Source organism: Macaca thibetana, chromosome 3 (assembly GCF_024542745.1).
Source record: "Macaca thibetana thibetana isolate TM-01 chromosome 3, ASM2454274v1, whole genome shotgun sequence".
In the NCBI taxonomy this organism is placed as follows: domain Eukaryota; kingdom Metazoa; phylum Chordata; class Mammalia; order Primates; family Cercopithecidae; genus Macaca; species Macaca thibetana.
In genome coordinates, this window is record NC_065580.1 from 110,289,138 (window position 1) to 110,313,297 (window position 24,160).

Below are 24,160 nucleotides of genomic sequence, written 5' to 3' on the forward strand. Positions count from 1 at the left end.
TTTCTTATCAATTCTAGGCATAGAATATAAATGTGTATTGTCAATTTAGAGTAAATTAATACTTTTTGTTCATCTTGTCTTTTTTCTACCAGAGGGCAGATAAAACTTGCAGATTTTGGACTTGCTCGATTGTATAGCTCAGAAGAAAGGTAAGCATACCTTCAAATGAATATTGTAGATATTAGAGTTTAGTATTTGAAGCTATACTAAGAATACCTTATTGATAGTTTTATTTTTTAAAAGAGAAATTTACTTTTCATGGTTAGTACATAAAAAACTGAAATTTTATACCATATTGGGTTGATTATTGTAATTACAATATTTCACACATTATCTCAATTTAAAAATTGATCTTTAACAGGTAAAAATGATTTTTAAAAAATGTACATCTTTAATTGTGACTGAAGTGAACTTATACTTAAATTTCTAATGTGTATTCAGATATTAAATATTCTTAATGAAAACCTTTTAAATTGCGTTTTTAAACTTATAAACTTTGTTTTCATTATTATTTTACACAGGTTTTATTGTTATATTTACAGTTCTTTGTTTTTTTAACTCCCTAGAACCCTTTATTTAAACCAACTGTTGTGAGGATGTTCAGTGTATAAGACACAAAAAGGTAGAAATTTTCTGGCTAAAGTTTGAGTATATACCCAACTTGGCTTTCTTTGTGCCTGATGGTAGTGAAATGACTTGTCTTATTAGAACTAATATGGGATTTCAAAATAAAATATTTTTGTGCAATAGTAGGTTTTATGTAAATAAAATATAGAATTAATTTTGCTTAATAAATCTTTAGTCCATTTACTCCATTCCTTTCTTGTCTTTATTTTTATATATATATCTCTCTGAAATAATATATTTAAAGAATTTTAAAATTATTTTATGACAATTCTGTCATTTCTTTAGTATCACCATAATTTAATATAGTGAAACATCAGTTGATTGTAGTCTTAGGAATAGATGTTTACTTTCATTTAATCTTTGCTTTTTTCTGGTTAAAGGAATAAACGAAAACTCTCGTTTGAATTTTTCAGAGTAAAAAGTCTATGTTTTTAAATCTTGCAGTGCCTGTAACATAATTCTGGAAAGTATTTTCATTATATAGTGCTCTAGAGTAGAGGTTTATAAGTGATATGTTTTGGATCCACTCAAGTTCCATGAAACCCCTCAGAAAGTGTGCTGTGGGCCGGGCGCAGTGGCTCATGCTTTTACAAATCCCAACACTTTGGGAGGCAGAGGCGGGTGGATCACTTGAGGGTCAGCACTTGGAGACCAATGTGGCCAACATGGTGAAACCTCATCTCTACTAAAAATAGCTGAGCTTGGTGGTGCACTCCTGTAATCCCAGCTACTTGGAAGGCTGAGGCACAAGAATCACTTAAACCTGGGAGGTGGAGGTTGCAGTGAGCCGAGATTGCACCACTGTACTCCAGCAAGACTGTCTCCAAAAAAAGAAAGGAAGGAAGGAGGGAAGGAAGGAAAGAGAGACAGAGAGAGAGAGAAAGAAAGGAAAGAAAGTGTTCTGTGGATGGGGTTTTGTGATTGGACCTCCAGTCCTCTGTACTGACTTTCACCAGAGTTACTTGGTTTTTAGTTGTTTTGACTGCTACACTTAAAATTAACATTTTATTTTAGGAAAGGGTTGTATGAGTGTTTTTTTTTTTAAGTTTAAAATGTTTTAAAGCTCAAAAGCTATACCCCTCATTTTGCATTTGAGAGAATTGAGACCCAGAAAGGGCTGAGTTACTTTCTTTTTAATTTTGAAATATGTATACATTGTGAAATGGCTACATTGAGCTAATTAATATGTATTACCCCACATATTTTGTGTGTGCCAACTCTTAAAAATCTACTCTCAACAGTTTTCAAGAATACATTGTTATTAAGTGTAGTTACCAAGTTGTACAATAAATCTCTTGAATTTACTTTTGTCTAACTGAACTTTTATATCCTTAGGCTAGCATCTTCCCCCCATACTCCCTATGCCCAGCATCTGGTAACTCCCAGCTCTCCTCTCTACCTCTATGAGCTGAGGGTTTTTGGATTTCACATATAAGTGAAATGATGAGTTATTTGTCTTTATGTGCCTGCCTTATTCCACTTAACACATTGCGCTTGTTCATCCATGTTGTCATAAATGGCAGCATTTCCTTGTTTTTTTAAGACTTGAATAGTATTTCATTGTGCATATATGCCACATTTTCCTTGTTTTGTTTTGTTTTGTTTTGTTTTGTTTTTTGAGACGGAATCTCTGTCGCCCAGGCTGGAGTGCTGTGGCGCAGTCTCGGCTCCAGGATTCAAGTGATTCTCCTGTCTCAGCCTCCCGATCGCTGGGATTACAGGCCGCATTTTCTTTATCCGTTCATCTCTTAGTGGACACTTAACGTTGATTCCCTATCCTGGCTATTGTGAAGGGTTGAGTGACTTTAAAGATCAAAAAATGTTGGCAGAGCCAAGGGTGTATAGCTAAGTTTTCAATTCCCAATTTTTTATTCTTTCTATCATATGTAATAGTGCCTCTTGGTAGAAGTTGAAAGAAAAAATTGATCTGAATGTGTACTTAATCCAAAGCTTCACTTGAAGTATATAATATTTTTTTCTTCTGCTGTTTAAGAAGCATATGTATTTATTTTATTTGAGACAGAGTCTTGCTCTGTCACCCAGGCTGGAGTGCAGTGGCGTGATCTCAGCTCACTGCAACCTCCGCCTCCCGGGTTCAAGCGATTCTCTGGCTTCAGCCTTCCGAGTAGCTGGGACTACAGACGCGCACCACCATGCCCAGCTAATTTTTATATTTTTTAGTAGAGACAGGATTTCTCCATGTTGGCCAGGCTGGTCTCGAACTAGTGACCACAAGTGATCTGCCTGCCTTGGCCTCCCAAAGTGCTGGGATTACAGGCATGAGCCACCATGCCCAGCTGAGAAGCATATATATAACTAAATTAATGTGGCTATTATTTTGGGCAAGTTCTGGTTAATTAAGAATTCTAACTGCTAAGCTGGTTGAGATTTCACTGTAGTTAGATTTTGCTTAATACAAGTTTGTGTCTGTCGTTAATTATGTAAATCCTTTTCTATGAAATGGAAAACAGCTAATTACCATTTTAATCTAATAGATTCTTGATATGCAGATATTTGTGCACATTTGGAATAGATATGTTTCAGAAAAGCTGATTATAAAGCCAAATTTTATATTATCAGGCTCAATTTTCCTATTCATTTTCATTTTAAAATATAATTTGGGTTCCAATGGAGTGCCAGGGGTGTGGCGTGTTCACTGGGCCATGGTCCCTGTTGCCCTGCGAGATTGATGTAGAAATTTTGAGTTTAGAGAACCAGAGTTTTAAAGTCCAATAACTTTGCATCTTTGGGTAATATATACTGAATTTTTCTGCTCCGTTAAATGTGTAAGAGGAAAATTCAGTCTGTCATTTTGTTTTAAGAGCAAATATCCTATCATTATGGGGTTTATATACTCCTTTAAAGCTTCTCTTTTTTTTTTAAAGAGAATAATTGTGATTTATTTAGAATCTCCTGGAGTAGGCTTAATATAATGGAATACCTTTAAAATACATATATTGCTCTAGTGAACCTTAATAACATACTGATTTTAAAAGAAATCTACCTTTAACAGATTGTGTTGTCTCAAATTTTCTAGATATTTTTTGAGATAAATATACAACAAATGATTTTTCATTCATATTTCTGCTTCGTTATAGAGAGCCAGGTAGGGCCTTACTATAATACTCAAGCAAATATAAAGTCACTTTGAAGTGTTTTTATATTCTAAGTAGTTAATATAGATTGAATAACTGAAGTGCTCAAGAATTTTGTGTAAGGTTTTTTGTTTGTAAATAGAGCAGATTTCAGCTTACCACTGTAATAGCATCAACCACAGCTCTCATTAGATTTTGGATGTTCCTTTTTTGAATTTGAGGAAAACTGGGTGGAGTTACAGCTAGCACTTGAGGGAGATCTGCTCTGTCATGTGCCTATTATTGAAGAAAGAAAGAGAACCACTGGATTAAAAGTAGAGGGGAAAATTATTTCTTTAGATTTGAATCATTTTCTCATTTTGAACATTGGTATTTATACTTTGTCCCATTCTGCATTGGGAACTTTAAAACTTGAGAATAGAGGTTTTTACCCCATTTCTTCGTTTAACTGTTCATCTTGTAGTATCTTTTCTTAAGTCTGGTTTTTCTGACAGCTACAGTGTTTACCTCTTCTTAGTTTTTATTTTACCAAGTCATTGCTCAAGTGGTTTTCAAAAGGATGGAGTATTTTTCTCTCTTCATGTGACTGTCCTGTGTGAAAAAAACGTTTTCCATATTAATTGAAATTAGCTTCATTTTCTAGAGAAGAAACTATAATGTAACACTTTATTTATTTATTTATTTATTTATTTATTTATGAGACAGAGTATCACTGTGTCACTCAAACTGCAGTGCAGTGGCGTGATCTCGGCTCACTGCAACCTCCGCTTCCCCGATTTAAGCGATTCTCCTGCCTCAGCCTCCTGAGTAGCTGGGATTACAGGCACCTGCCACCATGCCCGGCTAATTTTTGTATTTTTAGTAGAGACGGGGTTTCACCATGTTGGGCAGACTGGCCTCGAACTCCTGACCTCAAGTGATCTACCCACCTCTGCCTCCCAAAGTGCTAGGATTACAGGTGTGAGCCACTGTGCCCGGCCCTGAAAAATGTATCTTTAATAATGTTTCTGTGATCAAAATAAAATAGATTTTTAAACAATAACCAGAAAGCATACTACGTTTCTGTATGATGATCCAATAAGGAGAGAGAAGGGAAAAATGAAAAGGGCCTTAAAGTATTATGCTAGCTCACTAATACCACCCTCCCAAAACGCACACACCTTTTTGAAGGCAGTATCGCCATCTAGTGGCTTTTCAGAACATTGTTATTGAAAGCAAAACTAAATTTTCCCAAAGTTGAAGGTATTAATGAGAGAGGAAGGCAGTATTACCGTATTTTATTCTTTTGTGTTTTATGTTCCTTAAAACATTGACTGCATTCATGGCAAGTGCTTGGTTGATTCTGATCTGGGAGAAGGTGATCCTCATCTGGAGGATCCTCCTGATATGGATGAGTGCAGGGAGTTGGGGATTCTGGGTAATAAAACAATCTTCTGAGAATCACTAGACAAAGATTGGAACCATGGTAATAAAAAAAATTACTAATAACAGGTGAATGACAGTAAATAATAAGATTAAACAAGCTTCAGGAAAGGAGATCTCATTTGGATCACTGACTTTTAACTGTAAGATCAAGATTAAATTGTTCTCTCTTCAGCTCTGATGGAGTAGTCTTCATTTTTGAGCATATAAAGTGGAAAGAATTCCCCCTTCCTTCTGTTGGGGGAGTGTCATCCAAGACATTACTGCCAAATACTTACAAAACTGAATTCCAATCCTTGGTCTTTCTTCTGGTCTCCAGACCTTTTGTTTATTGGAAATCTCTACCCAGGTGATCTGGGTACCCTAAATTAAACCTTTATCTATTTCATTCCCCAGAAAAATGTCCACTCCTTTTCCTTTATTTCCTGTTTTAGTTAAAGGTACCCAGTCACCTTCTCATATAGGCCATTGTAAATAGAATTGTATTGGTTTTTCTGTCGTCTGGTCTTTCTCCCTTATGTTCTTGTCTTCTGCCATTCCAGCCCCCCAGATAATAGCAATGTTGAACTATTTGTAGTTCCATAAACTTGCTGTGCTCTTGAGTGCCTTTGTGAATCTACATAAGCTTTCTTTTTGTATGTAATTATACTTCCCACCTGAGTTTGACAAAATTGTTTTTTTTTCTTTCAGTGTGCAATTCAGGCCCTACCTCCTTTGAAATCTGTCCTGAATCCCACAGGCATCATTGGGCACATCTTTTTTTATGTGTTTACAGTATATTATTCATCCTATGTATTATTTATAGTACATGATTATAATTTATATTACCACCTTTTTTTTTTTTTTTAAAGGCTGGAGTGCAGTGGCGAGATCTTGGCTCACTGCAACCTCTGCCTCCCAGGTCAAGCAATCCTCTCACGTCAGCCTCCTGAGAGGACTACAGTTGTGCACCCCAAGCCCGGCTAATTTTTGTATTTTTAGTAGAGATGGAGTTTTACCATGTTGGCCGGGCTGGTCTCGAACTCCTGACCTCAAGTGATCCACTTGCCTCAACCTTCCAGAGTGCTGGGATTACAGACGTGAGCCACCACACCCAGCCTACCACCATACTTAATTGCTCTAATAAGTGCAGTTATTAATTGCTCTATAAGTGTGTATTTTTGTTTCGTTTAACCATCTGCTAGTGCTTACTTAGCACAGTGCCTAGCTCAGAGTTTCAATAAATAGTTACTGCTTATAAAGAAAGGAAAAGGAAAGAACAAACTTAACATTTGTGTACATTATTATACATAGTTTCCTTCACAAGAATTATTTTAAAAGAAAGTTGAGATGGATAATGTAGGTATCATTATTCTTATGCACATTTTAAAGATACAGAAACAAGTTTAGAAAACTTAAGTGCATTTTCAAGCACAACCAATACACAACCAATAAGTAGTAGAGCTCAGGATCTTTTGTCAGATTATTTTCATTATATGGGAGTGCTTCCCTGGTAAGACTCTGAATTCAGCCTTTATTTCCTAGAAGTGTCTTCCAGGTAGAGAACTCTAGGGGCCTCTCAAGTCTGCTTTAGAGGTACCATTAGGCTGATGCCAATTTTTAGAGTTCTTTTGTAGTAAAGGGTCTGCTGAATTTTGCTTTTTGTCTTTGCATCCTCCAAATATAATATTTTTGACAAATGAGGTATGCTGTAGTTTTAATCTTCCAGCAGATTAGCAAGTTATGTGATATTTCTACTTCTGAATCTCCCTTAGTCATACTGGATTTAATTATATTTTAAGCAGTTTGAAAGCTCTTGAAATATCTAGTGAGAAATCTATAAACAAAAAATATTTTGGGCCGGGCGCGGTGGCTCAAGCCTGTAATCCCAGCACTTTGGGAGGCCGAGACGGGTGGATCACGAGGTCAGGAGATCGAGACCATCCTGGCTAACACGGTGAAACCCCGTCTCTACTAAAAATACAAAAAAAACTTAGCCGGGCGAGGTGGCAGGCGCCTGTAGTCCCAGCTACTCGGGACGCTGAGGCAGGAGAATGGCGTGAACCCAGGAGGCGGAGCTTGCAGTGAGCTGAGATCCGGCCACTGCACTCCAGCCTGGGTGACAGAGCGAGATTCCGTCTCAAAAAACAAAAAAAAAAATATTTTGATAGAAACAGATATTTTAAATTACTTGTAATTTTTCACATGAAAGTTTTATTAAAGTCTGATGATTTTAATTTTTTTTTTTTTTTTTTTTTGAGACAGAGTTTCGCTCTTGTGCCCCAGTCTGGAGTGCAGTGGCACAATCTTGGCTCAACGCAACTTCTGCCTTCTGAGTTCAAGCGATTCTCCTGCCTCAGTCTCCTAAGTAGCTGGGATTACAGGTGCCTGCCACCACACCCAGCAAATTTTTGTATTTTTAGTAGAGACGGGGTTTCACTATGTTGTCCAGGCTGGTCTTGAACTCCTGAACTCAGGTGATCCGCCCGCCTTGGCCTCCCAAAGTGCTGGGATTACAGGGGTCAGCCACAGCACTTGGCCTGACTTTAAATTTTAATATTTGGTTAATCATTTAAGGTTCAAGGAAAAACAAAAGAAGGTGTTACTTTCCTGGCAGACAGACAAATAGTGTCTGCCTTTTTTTCAAAAACAGTAATGAGATTTACAAATGAAAGTATTTAGCAGAAGGCCTGGCCTTGGTGGCTCTTGCCTCTAATCCTAGCACTTTGGAAGGCCAAGATGTGAGGATCGCTTGAGCCTAAAAGTTTGAGTCCAGCCTGGGCAACATAGTGAGATCTCTATTTAAAAAAAAAAAAGTAAAAATTGAAATGCACAATAGTTAACGTTGAGACCATTATTTTTGGGTCTTTACAAAGTTTAGTTTCTTGCCATCCAATAACAACTTATTGAAGTTACTAAATTTTGTTTTTCCAATTTAATGGCAGAAGGACTATGTGTGTGTGTGTGTGTGTGTGTGTGTCTGGGTTATTGAGTTTATTGCTTGGAATTGATCTAATTATGTAAATAAACTGGAGTGGTTCATTTCATTTTTAGATTTTTCTTTTTTGTGTGATAACACCTAAGAACTTGACTATATGTTTTTCAGTCCTGTTTCTTTTTCATTGTGAGTTAATTTGCTTTTTGTGCAAATACTGGGTATAGACACATCACGAGAATGTAATTTGTTTTTTAATCCATGCAAGTAAAAAACATCGTATATGTAGTGTCACATCAGTTTGCTGCTTCTCTGTGTGATCTAAACAAGATCATCTCTATGATGTTGAAAATTGGTAGCCAAATCTAATAGAGCAAGTTTGAAATACTCATTTTTGAAGATTCTGGATGGTTTTTTTTTTCTCCTTTTTTTCTTTTTTTTTTTTTTTTGAGACAGAGTCTTGCTCTGTCGACCAGGCTAGGATGCAGTGGTGTCATTTAGGTTCACTGCTACCTCTGCCTCCTGGGTTCAAGTAATTCTCATGCCTCAGCCTTCTGAGCAGCTGGGATTGCAGACATGCACCGTGATACCTGGCTAATTTGTTTTGTATTTTTAGTAGAGACGGGGTTTCACCATGTTGGCCAGGCTGGTTCCGAACTCCTGGGCTCAAGCAATCCTTATGCCTCCACCTCCCAAAGTGCTGGGATTACAGGCATGGGCCACCATGCCCAGATGGATTTTCTTTTATTTGTCTCTCTTTGGATAATGTATTTTCATATTACAACGTGGTTTAATTTTTCTGGGCTTTAAATTTCCTGGAGCCAAAACATAGTTTCAGTCTCTTTTACTTTTGTCTTTACATTTGTAAACGGTTAACGAGATTTAGTATTAACATCCTAATCATTACATAGATTTTTGTTTGATTGTCTACTGTATTACTGAATTGGGCGATACCTGAAATTGCCCTTATTCTCTTCTAACTCCACTTACCTTGGAACTTGCTTTTATGATTAAATACTTCTGTCTGCGCACTTTCTCAATATTTGCTTCTTTTTCATTAGAGAGGTAGAAAGTGAGGCATGGTACCTATTTTGCAAAATTTTTGAATAAATCATCGGATGTTTTTCCTTGTCCTTAGTAATGGTCATTTTCATTGTCTTTTGTCATTGTTACCTTTTAAAAGCTTTTTAAAAAATAGTTTATTAAAAATATTTAAAATACAATTAAAGCACCACTAACTTCTTTAAAGTTTTCTTGCCAGCTCTGTTCTCTCCCTGGCTTTATCCCCTTTCTCTGGAAAATGAACATTTGCTCACCTCCCTCAGGGAACTGAAGGTTTAGTGTGATTGGAACAAAAACCAAATTATAATGGATTTTATAGGCCTTGTGTAGATATTCTCTAGATGGAAGCAATGTGTACTATAGGCATAACATACTCATGTTTTATTTCATACTATCACTTTGATTGCACTTTGGAAAGTGGTTTGGCCTTACAAGTCTGGCAGCAAGAACAATCACTTAAAAAAGCTGTTGCAGTAAATCTAAATAGGATGATTATAGCTAGAGCCAAGGAATGGGCACAAGTATTGGAAAGACAGATTAATTATATCATAAGGATATAGAATTGTTAGAACTTGATGGTTGCATGTGTTGTGAGATACATCCCTGCCTCTACCCCTTACTGTAAGGTTTCTGCTTAAGCACCTGGATGAATGATTTGTTGGTTAGGATAGTCTAAACTTTTGTAACAAAGAGAACCACAAAAGTTAGTGGCTTAAAGAATGGGAAGTTTATATATGTATTTCTCACTTAATAATCTTGAGTGGTGGCTGGGCGTGGGGGCTCACGCCTGTAATCCCAGCACTTTGGGAGGCCAAGGCAGACAGATCACCTGAGGTCAGGAGTTCAAGACCAGCCTGGTCAACATGGTGAAACCGCATCTCTACTAAAACTATAAAAATTAGCTAGGTGTGGTGGCAGACACCTGTAATCCCAGCTACTTGGGAGGCTGAGGCGGGAGAATTGCTTGAACCTAGGAGGTGAAGGTTGCAGTGAGCTAAGATCACGCCACTGCACTCCAGCCTAGGTGACAAGAGCAAAACTGTCTCAAAAGAAAAAAAAGAAAAAATATTGAGTGGTTGTCGGTTACCTTAGCGCACAATTAAGAATATTTAACCATATCACCAAGTCAAATGGTGACTGCTTCAATATAGCTATTCAGAGAAGCAGATTGGAAGATCTGCCATCTTCTACACATGCCTTCCAAGGCTGGTGCCAGAAGTGAGAAAAGAGGAAGGAGGAGAGTAATGAGCCAGGCCTAGAAATGACACTTACCACACATGCTTATGTTCCACTGGAGAGCACTTGGTCATGTGGCCACACCTAACTGCAGTGAGGATGGGAGATGTAGCGGAGCTGGACAACTGCCATAGAAGGGAGGAATAACAGATTTTTAGAGGATAGCTATGAGTATCTGCCACAAATGGTGAGGCTGTTTGCTGAGACAGTAAAGAAGAACAGAGATGCAGTTTGTAGCAAAAGGTAATAATGTAGGTACTTAGAGGACTTCTAAATTTGCTTGTGATAATAAGAACGGGCAAGTAAGACAGTTGCTCTTAGTAAGATGACAGCATCAGTTGGGAAAAAAGTGGTTTTGTTTCTCTATAGCACTGTGATGATAGAGGAATTTAAAAAGTTATTTTTCTTGGAAGATATCAAAAGGAGGAAAACAGGAGTTCAAGATTGTGTTTATTGCTATGTAGTTATGGTATATGAAAGTATTAATAAGTTAGGCAATGCACATGTAGGGTGAGGAATTTAAAATAGCTAAGTGCTACAAAGCAAATAAAATAATGACTGTAGTGTCAAAGTAGGGGTGGTAGTGGCTGATTGGATAATTTTCATTAGGGTAGTTAAGATAGACCTCTTTTAGGAAGTAAATTGGAGCTAAGACCAGAGTGATGAGAAAGGGAAAACTTAATGAAGACCTGGGCCACGAACATTCCAAGTACAAAGGAGAAGGAACGCAGTACTGCCTGGGAACAGACTTGGGAAGTTTAAGGTCAAAAGTTGCCCAGTGTAGTAGGAGGTAAGATCTTCGGTGTACAGTCCTATCAACTGAAGTAAAGTTTAAATTTTATTTGATTGCACTGGGAAATCACTGGGCAGTTTTAAGCAAGTAGGTGATACCTGGTTTTATGCTTAATAAAAAAACTGAAAAGAAGTTAAGGGTAGCTGGGCATGGTGGTACACGCCTGTAATCCAAGCTACTCCACAGGCAGGAGAATTGCTTGAATCCAGGAGGCAGAGGTTGCAGTGAGCCAAGATTGCGCCACTGCATTCCATTCGGAGCAACAGAGCGAGACTCTGTCTCAAAATAAAATAAAATAAAAACAAAAACAAAAACGGGTGGCGGGGGGTGTGATGAGAGATGGAGGCCAGGAAACCAGTTAAGATATTGTTGTGGTCATACCAGTGAAAAGAATAATGACTTGGACTAGGTATTTGGATTGGGGATCTATTTTGGATGAAGAATTGGCGGAAGTTGTTTGGAAATCTGAGGAAAAGATGAATCAAGAATGACACCTGGATTTTTGACGTCAAAAGCTAGGTAGGTGTTAGAAAGTGGATCCCATATTTCTTTTGTAGGTTTGGTAAATTTTTCTGCAGTGGATTGTGAATGTCATAAAGATGACATGCCATTTTGTGTGTATAATGAATTTAGTTTACTGAAGACTCTCTTTGTCTCAAAACAGTATAAATTATAGTATAAAAGAAGTACATGGGAGGGTTGCCTTCAAGCAGGAGGAAAGAAGTACAGACTTTATCATATGTTGTTGGAAAAATGAAGCATTTTAGAGCTAGTTTAGGTATTTTATATGATTTTTTTTTTTTTCACTTAGAATGGTCTTTAACAAAGGCAGCAACCCTGCTTTATAAATTTTAACTGGGATTATCCAGAACCCCCAAATACTTCAAGGATCTAGGATTTTGTGCTGTTTCTCTATATATATCTAGACCAATAAGAGGTTGAAACACGTGCCAGCAGAGGGGCACACTCCTTATTGCACTGCTTGGTTTGTTGTGGATACAGTGCAGCTTATCAGGCCTGAAGGCAGGGAAGGCCATAACCGTATGTCATCTTACCTGCCCTAAATCTGTGGAATTCCTGGGATTGTTTTTTGTTTTGTTTTGTTTTTTGAGACAGAATCTCGTTCTGTCATCTGGGCTGGAGTGCTGTGATGCGATCTCGGCTCACTGCAACCTCTGCCTCCAAGGTTTAAGCAGTTCTCTGCCTCAGCCTCCCAATTAGCTGGGATTACAGATGCGTGCCACCATGCCTGGCTAATTTTTGTATTTTCAGTAGAGACAGAGTTTTACCATCTTGGCCAGGCAGGTCTTGAATTCCTGACCTCGTGATCCACCAACCTTGGCCTCCCAAAGTGCTGGGATTACAGGCATGAGCCACTGCGCCTAGCCTTCTTGGGATTGTTTAGAGGCAAAGTATTGGAATCTATCAGTGAACAGATAGTCTTTGATCTCTACTCCGTTGACACTTCCTTGAGTGTAAAAATAATTTTTAGAGTGTGGTACTTTTTGTTTTATAAAAAGTATGTATCAGTCTGAATGCCTGTTTGCTTCATAAATCAAAGAATTTCCATACTTTCGAAATCACATTAAGTGTTTTCAAATTCAACTTCCTAGGTTAAATTTTACAGTTGAATGTTTTCTCTCAATCTTTGCCTGGTTCTTATTTCTTGTCTAACAGAAACTAAGCATTTAGAAAGGCCATTAAGTAGTATACATTAAATATTTTTCTGTACAGTTAGAAATATATTTCATGTGATTTTGTGTTTAATCATTTTTGAAAATTTACTATTTTCATGTCTGAATAAAAAATTATAACAATTAATAAATTATATTCTAGTTTTAACTGCTACGGTGACTGCTAAATATTGCATTAGATGATGCTACATATTGCCTAGAATTTGATATACAATATCTACAATAATCTTTTATTTAGATATTCCTTTTTAGACACCTGATTTGTTTAATTTCTCTACAATTCAACATACTTTTAATTTTTAAGATGTTTTTAAAAATACAAGACACTAAAAATATTTTTTAAAATAAAATAAAAATTAACTATTTGCAGATAGATTTATATAAATTTAAACATTTCCTTGAGCCTAGTTATCCAGTTGCACTTTTATAACACCATTGTATAGGTTTGATATACTCATAGATCCTTAACATGTTTGAGAAATTAGTTGTCATAATTTTTACAAATTTTGTTATTCCACCCAGTTAATCATGTGCCATCTAAAGTTAGAGGGCCATATACATTAAGGTGCCTGACCTGTGGCCAGCATTGTTCTGGGCTTTGTGTGTGGGGTTCATAATAAAGAATGTTACAAGGCTTTTTAACTTTCTAGGAAAATAAAAATAGGGAGTTCAAGACAGGTAAGTATGATGTAAATTTAAGAATGTGAAGATAAATATATTTTTAATAGAGATTAGACTTTATGAATTTGCATCTTTTACTGTGTTGTAAAGGAAGTATAGCACTTCAATGAGAAAAATAGGGAAAGGATTTTATTCAAAGGGGGTAAAGCAGCTGGGCTCAGTGGGTCACACCTGTAATCCCAGCACTTTGGGAGGCTGAGGTGGGCAGATCACCTGAGGTCAGGAGACCAGCCTGGCCAACATGGTGAAACCCCATCTCTACTAAAAGGACAAAAATTAGCCAGACATGGTGGTGGGTGCCTGTAATCCCATCTACTCAGGAGGCTGAGACAGGAGAATCGCTTGAACTCCAGCCTGGGTGATAAGAGTGAGACTCTGTCTAAAAAAAAAAAAAAAAAAAGGAGGTAAAGCATAAAGAGGTGAGCATAGTTTTAAAGAATTATTAAGTTCAGCTTAACTAGAGTAGCTAAAATTTAAAAGACTTGCTCATTATGTGAAGATAAGTGATTCCAATAAACAAGCAAAAATCACTGAGAAAAGTACATTAATAATGTAAGAAAAACCTAATCTTAATTTACTATTAAAAATATTCATCTTATACTATCCTCTTTTTGCAATTTTTACCAAAGTCAAATGTTTTTGCTGGCTTTGGAGCACTGTTAAGTAGAGTCTTATCTGTGTTAATCCTAGAATGCCCAGATTGATAGTTTTATAATACTAGTGCTTAAATTATTTGGAGAAATTTGGCTGGATGGGGGCAGCCTGGAACTGCAAATCTATAGGTGGCAAGAGGGAATTGCTTTCTAAATTGAATGCTCCATTTCCTTAACAAGACTGGTCCAGGACCAAGCCAAGCTTAAATATATGGGCTTGGAATACAGCCTTTCTGGGGAATTTGCTGTGGCTTTTGAGTCCTTGTGATTTGGAAAACATCTGGATATAAAGAGATGTTTATAATTGATCTGAATACATATGTGATCTTCCTGAAGTAAGTAACTACAGATCAGCCAAAGAACCTCCTCTGACTACTTAGGATTCTCTTGAAGCGTGTCAGTCAGCTAGAATGTGACCATTCTCTGAGCGTTTACATTTCTGAGCATTACATTCTCTGAACACTTTACGTTGCCAGATAATTTGTGCTGTGATAGTCAAACCTGACCCTATTATAACTTGACTAAATAATCTTTTCTGTGGCAAATAAAGAGGTAGCAGTATATTTATGTCCTCTTTTCAGAAGGTAATAAAAGAATTATTTGATAAATTACCGTATGTATTGCTACTTTGCAGAGTAGACCTCAAGCACTATAGTCTGCATTTCTGTGCTTTTTTCTATTCACATACACCAGTGGGTATGTAAATCAGTGAAAAATTGCCAAAAATATGATCATTTGAAAACTCTTGTTAGGTGGTCTCTATTTGAATTATATGTTGTCATCCATTAGTAATTTACAAGATTTGATCAGAACCAGTCAACGCTCTTTAAATCAGTTAATCCCATTAAAGGTTTTTATGGAAAGGAAAAACAGTGCTCAACAATTGAGTTGATACTAAAGCTTTGCTTTGACCAAATTGCAGTTAATACCAGTCAACTACTGTTTTTTGAGAGGGAGTCTCACCCTGTCCTCCAGGCTAGAGTGCAGTGGCATTCTCGGCTCACTGCAAGCTCCGCCTCCTGGGTTCACGTCATTCTTCTGCCTCAGCCTCCCAAATAGCTGGGACTACAGGCACCCGTCACCACACCCCCTAATTTTTTTTTAGTAGAGTCGGGGTTTCACCGTGTTAGCCAGGATGGTCTCCATCTCCTGACCTGGTGATCCGTCCGCCTCGACCTCCCAAAGTGCTGGGATTACAGGCATAAGCCACCGCACCTAGCTTACCAGTCAACTACTTTTTATTTTTATCTTCATATATTAAGGGAATTTTTAGTTAAACAGGTTGCCCTCACATATATTTTATGATTATATATTAGATGCCTTTGGATGTCTGTATTTTTTAGTAGGCAGATGAAAGTGTTTTTAGTAGCCGGGCACGGTGGCTCACGCCTGTAATCCCAGCACTTTGGGAGGCCGAGGCGGACGGATCACGAGGTCAGGAGATCAAGACCATCCTGGCTAACACGGTGAAACCCCGTCTCTACTAAAAATACAAAAAATCAGCCGGGCGTGGTGGCGGGCGCTTGTAGTCCCAGCTACTCGGGAGGCTGAGGCAGGAGAATGGTGTGAACCCAGGAGGCAGAGCTTGCAGTGAGCCGAGATTGTGCCACTGCTCTCCAGCCTGGGCGACAGAGCAAGACTTCGTCTCAAAAAAAAAAAAAAGTGTTTTTAGTTAGGATTATAGGATTGCTTTAATAAACAAAATAATATTTCCTCAGAAAATCTCTCTTATTCCAACAAATACTAACTCTAAAGACTGTTCTCTGTGTTTTTTAGTCGGCCGTATACTAACAAGGTAATTACTTTATGGTACCGTCCACCTGAACTGCTGCTGGGAGAAGAACGATACACACCAGCCATTGATGTATGGAGCTGTGGGTAAGATAACCTTATTTACTGGTTTATTTTACTTGAAACTTTTGGTAGTGAATTAAAATAGATCATTTGGTAATGACGGGTATTTTTTCCATTAGCTGTATCCTTGGCGAACTCTTCACTAAAAAACCTATATTTCAAGCAAATCAGGAACTTGCACAACTAGAATTAATAAGGTAAGCTGCTGATTATAATATTGGTGGGAGTTGGGAGAGTGTCAAACTCCTCAGGAAATTTAAACTGTCAAGCTTGTCTTTTCTCTTGTTAGTTCTCTGGAGGGCTTATGACTGCTAAATGGAGGACAAACTGAAATGTAGGCACTTTGATACTTGTTCCAGTGAAATTAAGGATATCAAAGCCCCTTGGTGGGTGTGTGTGTATGGATACATGTGTGAGTGCATGTGTGCGTTTTTTTTAAATCAAAGGACTTGAGGCCCAAAAGATAAGACTGTAAAGGAAGAGTAAATGTAGGAGAGAATGAATGGTAGATAATGTATTTTTTAATTATGACAGAAATGAAAAATTAATGTTTTGGGGTATTGTTAAAAAATACTCTATTATAAATACACATATGTTTTTATGTGTATTTACATGTGTCTATATATGTGTGTATATACACTAAAATATATGCATAAACCCTCTAGCATAGGCCTTCATTATTTGGAGCCTATCATAGGACCTAGTTCATAAGCAATTACTCATACATTTTTGTCACTTTTCTTTTTATCTTTTATTTTATTTTATTGTTTTATGTTTTTGAGATGGAGTCTCTGTCACCTAGGCTGGAGTGCAGTGGCACAATCTCCACTCACTGCAACCTCTGCCTTCTGAGTTCAAGCAATTTTCCTGCCTCAGCCTCCCGAGTAGCTCAGATTACGGGTGCCCACCACCACACCCAGCTAATTTTTGTATTTTTAGTAGAGACGGGGTTTCACCATGTTGGCCAGGCTGGTCTTGAACTTCCGACCTCAGGTAATCCCCTCACCTTGTTCTCCCAAAGTGCTGGTATTACAGGCGTGAGCCACCTCATCCAGCCCATCTTATATTTTAACATAATTTTAATTTTAAAAATGGGCTTTGTTCGGGCACAGTGTCTCACGCCTGTAATCCCAGCACTTTGGGAGGCCTAGGTGGGTGTGGATCACCTGAGGTTGGGAGTTCAAGACCAGCCTGACCAACATGGAGAAACCCCGTCTCTACTGAAAATACAAAATTAGCAGGGCGTGGTGGCCCATGCCTGTAATCCCAACTACTTGGGAGGCTGAGGCAGGAGAATCATTTAAACCCAGGAGGCGAAGGTTGCAGTGAGCCGAGATTGTGCCACAGCACTCTAGCCTGGGTAAGAAGAGCAAAATTGTCTTCAGTTTCATATGTAATAATGTAAACGTGCAACTTATAAAATTTCCATGACAGTTTCAAAATACATATGAAGTTTTTTAGAAAAGATATTGGTAGGGGGCACAGAATTACAGAATTTTACTTTCCCGACTGAACAAAATGAACATAAAGCAACAAATAGTAACCAGAGAAGGACCTCAGCATGCCCTGGACCTCAGCATCAGATCATAAACAGACAAATTGAATCAAACTAAAAATCTTACTATTGCCCTTTTTGATGGTTAGGCAAGGTTTTTACTGTAGGGTACAGCAGGGAAAGATTAGTTCCCTGGTTAGAGCCTGCTTCTTCTCTGGGGATAACTTGGCTATAATCAGAAGTACCCAAAACCAGAAACTAGTAGTGCTTCAACTCCAGAGCAGCGAGTTGCCTCACCTTTAAATGGAAGCATAGAACTAATTATGTCCAGACTTCACTGAGGGTATCCATGCACAGAACTTTTAATAAAATTACAAAAAAGGAGAAGGGAAAGGAAGGAGTTCACCTGAAACATAGAAAACTTTTATGTTACTTTTTTTTTTTTTGGAGACAGGATCTCACTTTGTTGCCTAGGCTGGAGTGCATTGGGGCAGTCATGGCTTACTGCAGCCTTGACCTCCTGCCTCAGCCTTCTAAGTAGCTGGGACCACAGGCATGCACCACCATGCTGGGTGATTTTTGTTTTTTTTTTTTATTTTTTTTTTTAGAGACTGGATTTCTCTATGTTGCCCAGGCTAGTCTCCAATGCTTGGGCTCAAGCGATCATCCTGTCTCAGCCTCCCAAAATGTGTCTTACCTTTTTAATTGTGCGACAGACAAGTAAAAAGGGTTAAGAACAACTGATACTCTTGGAAAAAAGAAATATACCTTTCAATGCTAATCGAGCATTTACAAAAGTTAGTTATATATTAGTAGAGGAAGAAACTCCAAAACGTTGAAATACTATAGGCTAAATTCTCTAAAATAGAATAAAACTAGAAATTAATATAAAAATGAAAACAACAAAGTCTCTTAACTATCTGAAAAATTTACATATGCTAAAAAACCCTGGATTACAGAAAAATCAAACTTTAAGACAGGGGTGTCCAGTCTTTTGGTTTCCCTGGACCACACTGGAAGAAGAATAGTTGTCTTGGACCACTCATAAAATACAGTAACACTGATGATAGCTGATTGATAGACTAAAAACAAAAAAAAAAAATGCAAAAAAAAAAAAATCTCATAATATTTTAAGAAAGCATGAATTTGTGTTGGGCTGCATTGAAAGCCATCCTAGGTTGCATGCAGCCCATGGGCTACGGGTTGGACAATCTTGCTTTAGAACATCTAGGTTCACAAAGAGTGATAAGTATAAAAATCCATGGGCTCACCCTGTGCTTAGGAGAAAATCACAACCTTAAATATACTACTAAATAAGAAAAGGAAAGCAAATTAATTAAGCATTCTACAGAAAAATTAGACAAAAGCAGCAAAATAAACCAAAGAAATAAAAATGAATTATAATACATAAAATGTAAAATTTATGAAGAAATCTGTGATCTGGTCTTGGGTTTATTCACACATATATACAATATAAATTAATCTAGTTTGACTTCATATGAAAAGAGAGTATAAAGAAATTGAATGACTGAGTGTGGTGGCTCATGCCTGTAATCCCCGCATTTTGGGAGGCCGAGGCAGGATCACTCGAGCCAGGATCACTCGAGCCAGGATCACTTGAGCCCAGGAGTTTTAGACCAGCTTGAGCAACACAGTTAGAACTTGTCTCTACAAATTAAAACAAATAAATAAAAACAACAACAAATTAGCTAGTCATTGGGGTGTGAGCATGTGGTCTGTACTACTCCTAAGCTGAGGTGAGAGGATTACTTGAGCCCGGGAAGTCGAGACTGCTGTGAGCTGATGGCACCACTGCATTCCAGCCTGGTTGACAGAATGAGACCCTATCTCCAAAACAAAAAACCAGCCCTAGTATTTTCTTTGATAAATTATTGCACATCTTTTAGAAACCAATACTTGTAATGTTCTTTAAACTATTCTGGAACATAAGAATAGTGCAGTAGAAGCTTTCTTACTCAGTCTCCTCTTGAAGAGTCTTATTAGATTAATTGATGCTCTTCATTCCCTCTGTAAAGAAAAACTGACTTGATAAAATGGCAAGCTGAATGCTTATAGCTAGTAGGCTATCATTTTCTAGTAAGACTATGTATTTATCCCACCAGTTGAAGAGTATGCTGAACAGGAGGTGGTTGTTAGTTTTCAATTTTTATGCTAACTTTTTATTATTATTATTACATAGTTTAATTAAGCATAGATACAGTGCTTTACAAAAACTTTAAGACATTGCTGTCTAATTAGGGGTGGACAAGTAATTGTGTAAGTTAGAAAAGTCATAAAAATCTAAGATGTGGCATTAGATTGCTTTGAAAGTGTTTTTAATTTCTAGATTTATTTAAAGAAATCAAAACTAAAAATCTGTGATGATGTGTTATGCGTGTGGTTTGTTCAAGAGAGCTAATACAGAATTCCATTCGGGGAATCCTCTGTTCAAAGAGAAAGCCTTGGCCTTTGTCAGAAGATGGGAAAACAAATGTACATTTATAAACTTTCAGTTAAAATAAAATGTTTAAATTATGTATCTGTGTATCTTTTTTTTTTAACGATTCCTTCTAACCTTTTTATAAACGAGTCATTCTAACCCCCCCCCCTTTTTTTTAAAAACTTAACCAGCCAACTCTCTTGGTCCTGATTATATTTGAAACTAGGGCTTGTATTAAAGATAGTTAACATCTATTTAGTTTATATACAATATCAGCATTATTCTAAGAGTTTCACTTGAATTTTCTCAGTTAAGCTTCATAACAACTCTATGTCTCCTCTTTATAGTTGAGAAAACTGAACCTTAGAGAGGTGAAGAATTTGTCCAGGGTCATATAACTAGCAAGTGGCAAAACTGAGATTTAAACACTGCTAGGTGTTACCTTAGGATCTAAACTTTTAACCATTACTCCAAACTACAGGCTGGGTGCGGTGGCTCACGCCTGTAATCACAGAACTTTGGGAGGCCGGGACAGGTGGATCACTTGAGCCCAGGAGTTCAAGACGAGACTGGGCAATATGGCAAAACCCTGTCTATACTAAAAACAAAAATTAGCCGGGTGTCGTAGCACACACCTGTAATCCCAGCTTCTTGGGAGGCTGAGGCACGAGAATTGCTTGAACCTGGGAGGCAGAGGTTGCAGTGAGCCAAGATAGCACCACTCCACTCCAGCCTGGGTGACAGAGTGAGAATTGGTCTCAAAAAATAAATAAATAAACTAAATAGGAAATAAAACTACCTGGAATCTTTTCTTTTATAAAATCAATATGACTCACATATCAGTACTTGACAAAGACAGCATGAAAGTTTTTATAAGATATTAGGCTGGGCACGGTGGCTCACGCCTGTAATCCCAGCACTTTGGGAGGCCGAGGTGGGAGGGTCTCTTGAGGCCAGGAGCCCAAAATCAAGCCTGGCCAACATGGTGAACCCCCCTGCCCCATATCTACTAAAAATATAAAAATTAGGCTGGGCGCGGTGGCTCATGCCTGTAATCCCAACACTTTGGGAGGCTGAGGTGGGTGGATCACTTGAGGTCAGGAGTTCGAGACCAGCCTGGCCAGCATGGCAAAACCCTATCTCTACTAAAATTACAAAAACTAACTGGGCGTGGTGGTACGCGCCTGTAGTCCCAGCTCCTCAGGAGGCTGAAGCATGATAATTGCTTGAACCTAGAAGGCAGAGGTTGCAGTGAGCTGAGATTGCTCCACTGAGCTCCAGCCTGGGTGAAAGAGAGACTCTGTCTCAAAAAAAAAAAAAGGAAAAATTTTATGAGATAGTAATCCAAGAATTCTAAGGGAGGTATTAACAAATAGTATCCAGCTTTTTATCAAAAAGTTAACTTGCAGAAAATGATGGGAGGTAAGATGATATAGAGGGTCAAGAAAGGTATCTCCCATAAAGTGACACTTGAGCAGAGATCCGAATGAAGAAATGGCAAAGTAATAAAGACTCTGAGGCATGAGTGTATTTGGTTTTTTTTTAGGAATATGTTTTCAGTGAACCATATGCGGGGGAAAGCTTGGTTTATCCATTTTATAGCATACTGTACAGTTACTAAAAAGGAAATAGTTGGTCAGGCACGGTAGCTCACACCTGTAATCCCAACACTGTGGGAGGCCAAGGCAGGTGGATCACTTGAGGTCAAGTTCAGGACCAGCCTTGCCAACATGGTGAATCCCTGTCTCTACTAAAAATACAAAAAATTAGCTGGGCTCAGTGGTGTATGCCTGTAATCCCAGCTACTTGGGAGACTGAGGCAGGAGCCAGAGGTTGCAGTGAGCCGAGATTGTGCCACTGCACTCCAGCCTGGGTGACAGAGTGAGACTATGTCTCAAAAAAGAAAAAAAAAAAAAAAGGAAATAGTTGATTTGGAGATAAAGAAATGGAAAAGCAGCATGAATAGTTACAGAAGGCTATATTGAGATTGATGTCATTTAGGTAACACGAAAGACTCAAATTGTTTATCTGAACATGGACTTTCAAGAAGAGTAGGGAGGAGAAATTTTTGTTTTCTAGTTTATATATTTCAGCATGTTTTTGTTTTGTTAAGACATTTATAGTTTTATAAATAGATTCTCTGGGCGCAGTGGCTCACATCTGTAATCTCAGCACTTTGGAAGGCCAAGGCAGGTGGATCACTAGAGCCCGGGAGTTTGAGACCAGCCTGGGCAACGTGACCAAACCCTGTCTCTACAAAAAATACAAAAATCAGCTGGGTGTGGTAGCACACACCTATAGCCCAAGCTATTGGGAGGCTGCGGTACAAGGATCACTTGAACCCAGGGAGGTCGAGGCTATAGTGAACTGTGATTTCACCACTGCCCTTTAATCTGGGCAACAGAGCAAGAGCTTGTCTCAAAAAATACAGAAACAAAACAAAAAATAAAAACATGCTTCAATTTTGATTTCGTAGCATTAATTTCTTTTTAAACACGAGGAAATGAAGTTTCTGATAAACAAATCTGAGTATAATGAGGCAACGGAGTATACTGAAAAGTGTGTGGCCTTTAGAATCTTACAGACTTGGGTTCTAATGCCAGCTCAGCTACTTCCTTCTCTTATGGTTTAGGGTAAATCCCATATGCTCGAAGTTTATTTCTTCAAAAGTAAAAGAGGACTAATAACATGCTTAGGGTTGTAAGAATTAAATGTAAATAAGTTTTCAGTACATATTTCTTCCCTCACCTTATTTGCAGTAATGCTAGGTTGTTTCTCTAATCTGTAGGCTCAGGAATGGTGAGACCTAGTGTCAGTATTGTACAAATACATGTAAAACTGATCAAGAGTGATAACACTAATCAGGATTCGCTTTAAATGGCTTTACACCATGGTGATTGAGTTACTTTATTTATAATTTGCTTTGTTCCAGAAAGTATTTCAGGTAGATTACAAATATTTTATAATAGAAGTAGCATAGATTAAAAAGTGATGGAGGGAGGCCGGGCACAGTGGCTCATACCTGTAATCCCAACACTTTGGGCGGCCGAGGCGGACAGGTCACGAGGTCAGGAGACCGAGACTATCCTGGCTAACACGGTAAAACCCCATCTTTACCAAAATTAAAAAAAAAAAAAAAGACCGGGCATGGTGGTGGGTACCTGTAGTCCCAGCTACTCAGGAGGCTGAGGCAGGAGAATGGTGTGAACCCAGGAGGCGGAGCTTGCAGTGAGCCAAGATGGCACCAGTGCACTCCAGCCTGGGCGACAGAGCGAGACTCTGTCTCAAAAATAAGTAAATAAAAAAACAATTAGCTGAGTGTGGTGGCACACACCTGTAATCCCAGGTACTTGGGAGGCTGAGGCGGGAGAACTGCTTGAACTTGGGAGGTGGAGGTTGCAGTGAGTGGAGATTGTGCCACTGCACCCCAGCCTGGGCGACAGAATAAGACTCCATCTCTGCCGAGCCTAGTCTCAGTTTGCAAGTCAAAAAAAAAAAAAAAGTGATAGAGGGCAAGATGACTCACACCAGTAATCCCAGCACTTTGGGAGGCTGTGGCCGGTGGTTTACTTGAAGTCAGGAGTTTGAGACCAGCCTGGCTAACATGGTGAAACCCCATCTCTACAAAAATGCAAAATTAGCGGGGCGTGGTAGCTAGCACCTGTAATCCCAGCTTCTAGGGAGGCTGAGGCAGGAGAATCGCTTGAACCTGGAAGGCAGAGGTTGCATTGAGCCAAGATCGTGCCACTGCACTCCAGCCTGGGCAACAGAGTGAGACTCTGTCTCAAAAAACAAAACAAAAAGTGATGGAGGAAGAGAATGGAAAACAAACATTGGGACAAAATGGGATGAATGAAGGCAGAAATCTCTGTGTAACCATACATATACACATATATGTGTGTGTGTGTGTGTGTATATATATATTTAATTTTTTTAAACATGAGGATCACATTAAGCCTTATAGCAGTGAGCTAAAGAGCCTTTATATCATACAATGTACATTGCTTATGAGATAAGAACGATTATAATCAGTGAAGAAATTGAAAGTAGATTAGAATTAAATGAATCTTTTCTCTGACTCTCTGCCACCTCATGCAGTACACACAAAGCCTCAGGCCTAGGTGGTTCACACAGGTGAAATTTTTTAAACTTTAAAGGAATAGATTTTGGTTGTACCAGATGATAGGTAAAGAA

At 38.2% G+C, this 24,160-nt stretch overlaps 1 protein-coding gene across 2 annotated transcripts in view; it reads left to right on the forward strand.

Moving 5' to 3' along the window:
• CDK13 (cyclin dependent kinase 13) overlaps positions 1-24,160 on the forward strand; it is a 126,995-nt gene that overhangs the window by 77,867 nt on the left and 24,968 nt on the right. For both annotated transcript variants that reach the window (XM_050783297.1, XM_050783298.1), the window contains exons 7-9: positions 93-149; positions 15,954-16,055; positions 16,151-16,228. In XM_050783297.1, the coding sequence (XP_050639254.1) occupies positions 93-149; positions 15,954-16,055; positions 16,151-16,228 (237 nt within the window). The remainder of the gene's footprint in view (positions 1-92; positions 150-15,953; positions 16,056-16,150; positions 16,229-24,160) is intronic.